The sequence below is a fragment of the Pecten maximus genome, chromosome 8 (assembly GCF_902652985.1).
Source record: "Pecten maximus chromosome 8, xPecMax1.1, whole genome shotgun sequence".
NCBI lineage: Eukaryota > Metazoa > Mollusca > Bivalvia > Pectinida > Pectinidae > Pecten > Pecten maximus.
The window spans coordinates 363,463-371,711 of record NC_047022.1 but is presented as its reverse complement, the minus strand read 5'-3'; the positions used below and the strand labels follow the sequence as shown (position 1 = coordinate 371,711).

General features: G+C 33.4%; 2 protein-coding genes across 3 annotated transcripts; one reads left to right on the top strand and one right to left on the bottom strand.

Annotated features, from left to right (window-relative positions):
* Positions 1 to 1,488: 1,488 nt before the first annotated feature.
* Positions 1,489 to 4,475, top strand: LOC117333266 (ATP-dependent DNA helicase RecQ-like). The gene is made up of 3 exons (XM_033892482.1): positions 1,489 to 1,950; positions 2,128 to 2,284; positions 3,182 to 4,475. The coding sequence occupies exons 1-3, from the start codon at positions 1,629 to 1,631 to the stop codon at positions 3,438 to 3,440; spliced, it is 738 nt and encodes a 245-aa protein (XP_033748373.1). The 5' UTR covers positions 1,489 to 1,628; the 3' UTR covers positions 3,441 to 4,475.
* LOC117333267 lies at positions 3,475 to 6,960 on the bottom strand. 2 transcript variants are annotated; one of them, XR_004533867.1, is made up of 4 exons: positions 6,198 to 6,960; positions 4,893 to 4,946; positions 4,520 to 4,638; positions 3,475 to 4,246 (listed from the first exon to the last, which is right to left on the bottom strand). XR_004533867.1 is itself a non-coding variant. In XM_033892483.1 (2 exons), exons 1-2 carry the CDS (start codon positions 6,864 to 6,866, stop codon positions 4,905 to 4,907), a joined length of 711 nt encoding a protein of 236 aa, XP_033748374.1. In that variant the 5' UTR covers positions 6,867 to 6,960; the 3' UTR covers positions 4,773 to 4,904. The 2 variants fall into 2 exon arrangements, 1 of the variants encoding a protein (XP_033748374.1); XM_033892483.1 differs by lacking the exons at positions 3,475 to 4,246; positions 4,520 to 4,638 and having other exon boundaries at positions 4,773 to 4,946.
* Positions 6,961 to 8,249: the final 1,289 nt, after the last annotated feature.

The window sequence follows — 8,249 nt, the reverse complement described above, 5'->3', positions numbered from 1 at the left end:
ATACCATTCCATCAGGAAAGTCTGTTGATCTGGTCACGGCCATAAACGGTAAGAATCCGGCTTATTGTTACCAGGTTGGATAAATTCCTGGAAACCACCTATGAATAGTGTTTGAATAACAAAGTAGACATTTTTGTATTTATTGATGTCAATTTTTTAGTTTCATGAGCGGATTCTTTCAGAAGTTTGCAAACAAAATTTGTTTCATACCCCGATGGCATACCCCGATGACATATCCCGATGAAACTAAAAAATTATTGACATCAACGCTTATAATTAATTTTCCAAAATGATTTTCTAATTTAAAATATGTTTTATGTACAATTTTACTGGTTTTAAATGGGATTCTTTTTCTTAAATCAATACGCACGTCAATTGTCGTATTGTGACGTCACATTTTTCGCGCCATTCTCGGAATGTCTTTCATAGAAGAATAAAAAGAATTTTTCGACAAATCACATTTGAGTATTTACCATGAAAACAAAGAAAAACTAATTATAGTGGTATGAAAAAAAATCTCAACAAATCAGAAAGCCGCACTCTGCATACAAAAAAATGGAAAATTAATTAATGATAAATATTGTGATCATTCATGAAACGTTTTATGATGAGCTACTGATTAAAAATGTCATATGAAATAGCTCACCGCCTTGAAACTCTGAACTCTCTTGTTTTCCGACATGACTACATCGAATCCAGCAATATATTTTGATAGGCATTTCTTGTACTCTTTCTTATATATATCTTATTTATGTTAAATATAATATAGATTTACCTTACATTCTATGCATATTTCAATGTTTTCATGTAATGTATGTGTAAGATGGAAGGGGGCGTTCATAAGTTTAAATAACGTGCGCCTAGTCTGTTTACAAACTAATGGGGTCACAGGTAGATGGATTATCACATCAATCCTTTACTGTTTACCAACTGATGACGTCACAGGTAGACGGATTATCACATCAACCCTTTACTGTTTACCAACTGATGACGTCACAGGCAGACAGATTATCACATCAACCCTTTACTGTTTACTAACTGATGACGTCACAGGTAGACGGATTATCACATCAACCATTTACTGTTTACAAACTGATGACGTCACAGGTAGACGGATTATCACATTAACCCTTTACTGTTTACAAACTGATGACGTCACAGGTAGACGGATTATCACATCAACCCTTTACTGTTTATAAACTGATGACGTCACAGGTAGACGGATTATCACATCAACCCTTTACTGTTTACCAACTGATGACGTCACAGGTAGACGGAATATCACATCAACCCTTTACTGTTTATAAACTGATGACGTCACAGGTATAGGGATTATCATATCAACCCTTTACTGTTTACAAACTGATGACGTCACAGGTAGACGGATTATCACATCAACCCTTTACTGTTTACAAACTGATGACGTCACAGGTAGACGGATTATCACATCAACCCTTAGTCTCGCATTCCCCAGACTCTCGTCCTCGCTCGAGACTGCCTCAAACGAGAGTCTGGTCAGATTGCTATTTGAATTTTGTGATACCAAAACGAGGCTTACCGAAAAATCGGTAAAGTTTTTCATTGGCTGACAGCTACACACCCACAAAATAAAAAAAAAAAATAAAAAAATGGCGACTGAGAGAAAGTTTCAAGAAGCTCTGGAGTTCACGCTTGTGCAAAGAAACATCGATTTCCAACTGAAAGATTTGCAGCTCGCTATTCTGAAGGATGTCGTTATGAGTAAGAAAGACGTTTTAGCGGTGTTACCGACAGGATATGGGAAAACTATCATCTATTCGCTTAAACCAACTCTGGTGGATGCATATGAAAGCAAAACGGACAGTATTGTTATCGTTGTTTCCCCACTGGTTGCTCTGATGGAAGACCAGGTTGTCAATATTGAAGCTAGTGGGATCCGCTGTGTATACGCAAGTAAACAGCAAACAAGAGGTGAGTTACATTACATGTGCTCGAATGAGTTTCCGATATTTCAAAAGTTATGCCTGTTATAGTAGATACAGTATGATTAATTCATTGTTATTGTTGACAGATAGTCAAACTATACAGTAATACTTTTAAATAAATTTTATAAAACCACATTTAGTAAATTTACCTATTCTGCTTCAGAAACTGATACAGAGCTGAAAAATGGAACAGTCCCGATTTTGATGATGAGCCCAGAAGCCCTTTTCCACGGGGAATGGAGACAGCTGTTTTCTTCCGAAACATATCAGACTAGAGTTGCAGCCATTGTTGTTGATGAAGCACACTGTGTAGAACAATGGTAAGTGATATGAAATTCTACATAACATTGCTAGTAGCATGCCCAATAAAAAGAACATTTATTTTTAGTCCCCTACGGGTGAAACCGGGGGGACTATATATGTTTTGCCTGCGTCCGTCCGTCCGGTTAAAGTTTTATATGGCACATGTACACCATTCACTTAATGATGGTATAATGATGGTATAATGATGGTATAAGGATGCTGATTCTTTAATTTGCATAGAGATTCTTTGGGTGTGTGGCATTACTTTTGTATGGTTAAAACTTTTTTCTCTGTATTTTTTAGGTTAAAGTTTTATAATGGCACACCATTCACTTAATAATGGTATAAGGATGCTGATTCTTTGTACAGTTAAAACTGAAAAAAATATTTTCATTTTTTTTAAATTTTGGCATATTATGAACTTAAATTTGCTCTGTAATGAATGCTTCACTGATATGAGATTCTTTTGGAATAAAATCAGTGTACTACTATGCTGTGCTATGCATAATCATGTTTATATTTCAATCTAAGGCTGTTATTACACATTTCAATTTAAATTGAAATAATTCACTTTAGATTCTTTTACTCTTTATACAGTAGACTTAATACCCGAGTATCTTTTAGGGGCAGGAAACATTAAGTTGAATTTACACATTGTTTGGAGTGAACTTATTTCCATAAAATGATCATGCTTCAGTTTTGTAAACATTTTTACTGAAATTTGGCTATATATATATGTGTGTGCCGGTAGGGGACATGTATTGGTTTAGCAATACTCACACAATGCTTGTTATTCTAAGAATTCTCTAAATTTCTAAGTGAAATGAACTCCTGTTCTATATAATTCTTCCAAATTGTGGTATAAATGCTGTTGTAATGATAACACTGTTGAGCTTTATCTTGATTATTTTCAGGGGAGATGAATTCCGAACGGATTATGGAAGATTAGCAGAGCTGAGAAGCATTTTACCAAAAGCTGGTATGCTGGCTTTGACAGCCACGGCTTCACCAAATTCCCGAATGTTAATAAAGAAAAAGCACTGTATGGAACAAGCAAGTGTGATTGTCGGAAACTGTAACAGACAAAACATTACCCTAAATTGTGTTAAAGCACCATATGATCCTAAAGCAGCATTCCTGTGGTTAGTTGAACGCCTTGAGACAGAAAAGTAGCAGTATCCAAAGACTGTCATATATTGTCGCAGCATAAAATCATGTTCACTTTTATTTAAACTGTTTACAGATATTATGGGAGACCTTGCATATTGTGGAACTATATGTGCAAAAAACCGGTTATTTGCCATGTATCACCATTCAACCTCAACAAAATGTAAGAAGATCATCATGGATTCCAAATTATCTGATGTCTTTGCTTCTCTGTGAAAAGTGCATTCACACCTGCTAAAAGCAAGAAAGATTCAAGTCTGTACTTAATCTTGTGTGAAAGGTCATATACTAATAGACCATACTTCCAGTGTCTTATCTGTCGAATACCATCCCCATTTCTAGTAGCTAGAACAGAGATTTTCCTGAGAAGCCCATATTTTGTGACATTGGTGGCATAATAGTACACTCCATCATCAACTATTGGCCCTTCAATGGCAGTTTCATCATCTTCAATCCTATTGACTGTTACTGTCAAGCTGTTCAAGAAGAATGTGTCCACTATTTCCCCAACAATCTTATCTAACAACCTCTTCTGTGAACATATATGAAGTTAATAGTAGCATTAAAGATGGAACACATCTAGATACTAGTAGAGGCAAGGTCCAAAACATGTTATAAGTTGGACATTAATTATAACTACCTGCAGGAAATTTATTTTCTCATGAAAATCTTCCACCATAGTTATCAAACCCTCCAATCTTTCCTCTTGTGTATCTCCATCAAGACGAGCCATATGTGCACCTCTAATTCGCTCACACGTCAATTGGTCACCTCCAACTGGAATTGCTTGCATCTTAGGATTTGTTTCTTCTCTGAAAAAAACCCCAAGGAAATTCATGGAATTTATATTCCCACTTTCTTGACATATTTGAAGTTACATATTGTTTACATATAAGTTAAAACATGTCATTATCAAGGTATTGATAACTAATGTATTCATTGAAAATATGAAAAGTATATTTGTAATTTGTTTGTATTCACTATATATTAATATCAAAGAATAAAACTGCAATTGAAATCAATAAATAGTTAATTATTGATAACTAGCCCTTTGGCCTGTTCATTGATAAAGTATTGAAATGTACCTTTCTTGAATCTCTTCCAATTCAGTTCTGGCTCCAGGGACATACTGTTGTAAGTGCTCAATGATCTCTATCATATCATTGGTTTTGTTTTCATTCTTTAGCAGAATTCCAAGTGGTATCTATATATTTATCAAAATTGAAGTAAAACATTTAAAATCGAATTTTGTAATTACAATGCATTGGTATTACAATGTTGATGTATGAAAATATTTTTCCTGTTAATTTCAATATTTCAATTTATAAAACATTTCAAATCTTTGCAAAAGAGACAAAAAATACTTTTCACTTTAGTACACATGTCATTTCATACTTTTTCTTTTAAAGTGTATACATAGAAATTTGATGATAAAGGAAATTTTAGCTCAATGCTTACCACTGTATGTTTCTAATTGAATGCAAGAAGTATCCCAACAAAACACTGCTGATTCTACATCAAATGGAACAAAACTGCAACAATTAACATTTCAACAGAATTATGCAATAACATACTGCAGAACTGGTCATATTACAAAACATGGCCTTGGCATGTACATACATTGACATCTAGAGAAAGAATAATTCACTTTTTTTTTTAAATTCAATACCAACAAACTTTCCCTATATATATATATATATATATATATCATATATATATATATATATATATAACCCTTATTATTGACAACATGAAGGTTGATCTACAGTTATATGTTTTAATATCCATTTTAATTCTGTGTCTGACATTGTTAAATGTCAACCCCCTTTCAATGTTGGCTAACCAAATATCTTGAATAGACAAATGACTTTGTGGTTATGTTTTCTGCAGTATTTTAGATATCTGTTAGTAAACGCATGCATTGATTTTGTTAGAAATCTGAACTTAACAAACTTGATCAGTACACAAAATGCATGTGTTAATAAATGTATTCAAAAAGCTCTAAGAATTATTATGACTATGAATATAATGAACATGCAATGACATGCATAAATGATTTGGTCCATATTTTATACAATTTTCATACCTTTAAAATTAAACCATACTTAATTATAATTATTATTGTCATAAATTACAAACCAATTATTTTACCATGGGTACACTTAGGACTCACTATACAGATCTAAATTCCCTGGAGAATTATTGGTTTATTTCCAAATTCTGATGTGGCACAGATAGTTCAATTTATTTTGAACAAATTCCTCTGTGTTGAAATGTAACTAATAAGGATCAGATCCCTATATAATGAATATATCCAGGCTAAGAAAATCACTAGTGCCACATAAAACTGGAAATTTATGCATTTCTTTTCAATAATTTTCTTTTCAATAATTTTGATAAAATTAACAATCTATTCTATTGAATTGTAACAGGATGCAATTGATATATTATAAATTATCAAAATTTAAAAGGTTAAATTTTTTCCCATTCATTTCTAGATAGTTGTACAAATATTTGGGAAGAATATCAAGTTATAAATCTTATTATTATGGTTACCATTTCCTTCATGTACAAGATTTTACATTAATTATAGCAAATATCAAATGTCATTGCAAAGATTGAAAGATATATTGCATGAAAAACTCAAGATATCAAAGCATCAAATCAAAGTATTGCATCCAATTAAATTCAAATCTTCCAAAATGAAGAAAAAAAAACATGAACTTTTTAACAACAACTCTGAATGTGACATATATAATATACCACAATAGATTTCTTCGACATTTCTGCTGAATAAGCATGTTGGAATTGTTTAGGACAAATATTTTCAAAGATTTTGAAGGATGACAGATGTTCGATCAGAATGTTGGATACAACCTGTATCATGTCTTTTCTAAGAGTGTAATTGTCCTCAGCAGTAGGAAGAGATTCGCTGTTTTCAACCTCCATCAAATTTCCGACAGGCTCATCTGTGAAACCCTCACAGCTCACTCTATCTACAACAGACATGATTGGAGTAAAATGCCTTGACACATTTTGATGTTCCTGTGTCATTTCCCTGACTTTTATATGAAAGTCCAGGTTGTCGAGGTTAAATCTGTAGCCTAGGGGTTCACCATGTTGTTGAAATTCTGAATGGTAGATGGTTGAATAGGAATGTTCATCTATGACTGAGGGTTGATCTAATCCTCCTGCATAAGAGTGTTCAGTGCTCACCCTATCCACAATACTTTTAGCAGCAATAGTGTCTGCTAACCTCCTCTGATAGGTTTTCATTACTTGCTCATTTAGTTTTTTCGCTGTGTTCAACTTTTCATTCAAGGTTGTATGGGTTACAGAAAAACCCAGTTTTGCAAGCACCGAAAAGCCATCTTTCTGTAATTGGTTGTTGTACATTGTTATGGCAACAACATGTTGAAGAGAGTTAAGCATTTTTGAACGTCCCTGCAAAAGAACACACAAAGCTGCACAAACCTTAACCTGATCGAATGTCTTGCTATAACCAGAGGTTGCTGCTTGGGTTGCACATGCCCATAGCATGGGTGCATGACTTTCAAAATCCTTTTGAATTTCTTTCATGTTGAAGTTTTCCAAATCTCTAGTTTCCCGTTTCTGTAAATGTACTTCAAATTCATTTGTTTGTTTGTTTTGAAAAGACACAGCATTCCTGTTCAATTAACTTCTTAACTGCCTTCTTTGCATTTTCTTTGGTTGCATGGTCTGAAGAATTTACAAGTAATGATAAAGCCTTTTTGAAGTTTCCATTTGCTAATGATTTTACAATTGGAAGTATCTGTTCACAGAGTTTTGAAGATCGAAATGACACTGTATGTTTCAGGGTTTTCTTAACGAAAGTGATGAAGATTTTATTCTCTTTTGTTGGTTACTACTTTGAGGCCCAGGTGAAAATGGAACAGCGAGATCCTCTGTGAATGAGCTCGAGGCTTTTTTTGATGGAGTTAAAAACAATGATCTTGTTGATGGCTTTCTAATTACTGTTTGTTGGCTAGACTGCTTTTCTAGGGATCCTGAAAAACATAATTGAATATCGAAAATAATATATCAGATATCTGCCAGTGTAAGTGCATGAAGATATATATCCTTTCCTAGATAATCACCTCTAGCTGCCACCTGTCTACTGTAAACATATATAATGTCAAGTTTTATATTACTAATTATTAACTTTTGAGCATATAATGTTACTGAGTTAACACTCATCATATCATATTTTATGACTTTGATATTATTGTAATATAACTAACAAATGCTATATTTACGTGTTCATATCTAAGTCAGGCAGAAAAAAAGATTTCCATGCCTTTATCAGCTGGCCTTTACGCTATAGATTAATCCTAATAAACAAGTTATGATGCAGACATTTGTGACGTAATTTAAGTAGTTGTTTCAGTTATCAATCATTTATTTAGATTATGCGTTTACATCAAACACAATCTGGACATAAGGTAGAATGGTTCTTCTGAATATGTTCCGATTGTTACATGCATGATAATATTGATTAAAAATTAAATGCTGAAAATACCTTGATCTGGAGTAGCTCTCTTGTCAGGAAACTTAGATTGTCTTGGTGTTCCAGGTGTTCCCATGGCCATACTTCGTTTTTTCACAGATATGACTTTAATAAATGTTTGTGACGACATCATAACTTTGTCATATAATTGTGACCGTCTGCTGTCCATGTCTTTTATTCGTAGCAGCAGTTTATAACAAGGCGAACACACATATGTCCCAACATTTTCTTCGACACAGAGATTGTTCTTGTAACAGTAAGATACAATTTCAAAAGCAGGACCCTTG

Coding starts and splice junctions, on each gene's coding strand:
- LOC117333266 (XM_033892482.1), top strand. CDS start 1,629: ATGGCGACTGAGAGAAAGTTTCAAGAAGCTCTGGAGTTCACGCTTGTG. Junction 1,951..2,127: donor AAGTAAACAGCAAACAAGAG/GTGAGTTACATT, acceptor ATTCTGCTTCAG/AAACTGATACAGAGCTGAAA. Junction 2,285..3,181: donor GCACACTGTGTAGAACAATG/GTAAGTGATATG, acceptor GATTATTTTCAG/GGGAGATGAATTCCGAACGG.
- LOC117333267 (XM_033892483.1), bottom strand. CDS start 6,866: ATGCTTAACTCTCTTCAACATGTTGTTGCCATAACAATGTACAACAAC. Junction 4,947..6,197: donor TGTCGAAGAAATCTATTGTG/GTATATTATATA, acceptor CATTTGATGTAG/AATCAGCAGTGTTTTGTTGG.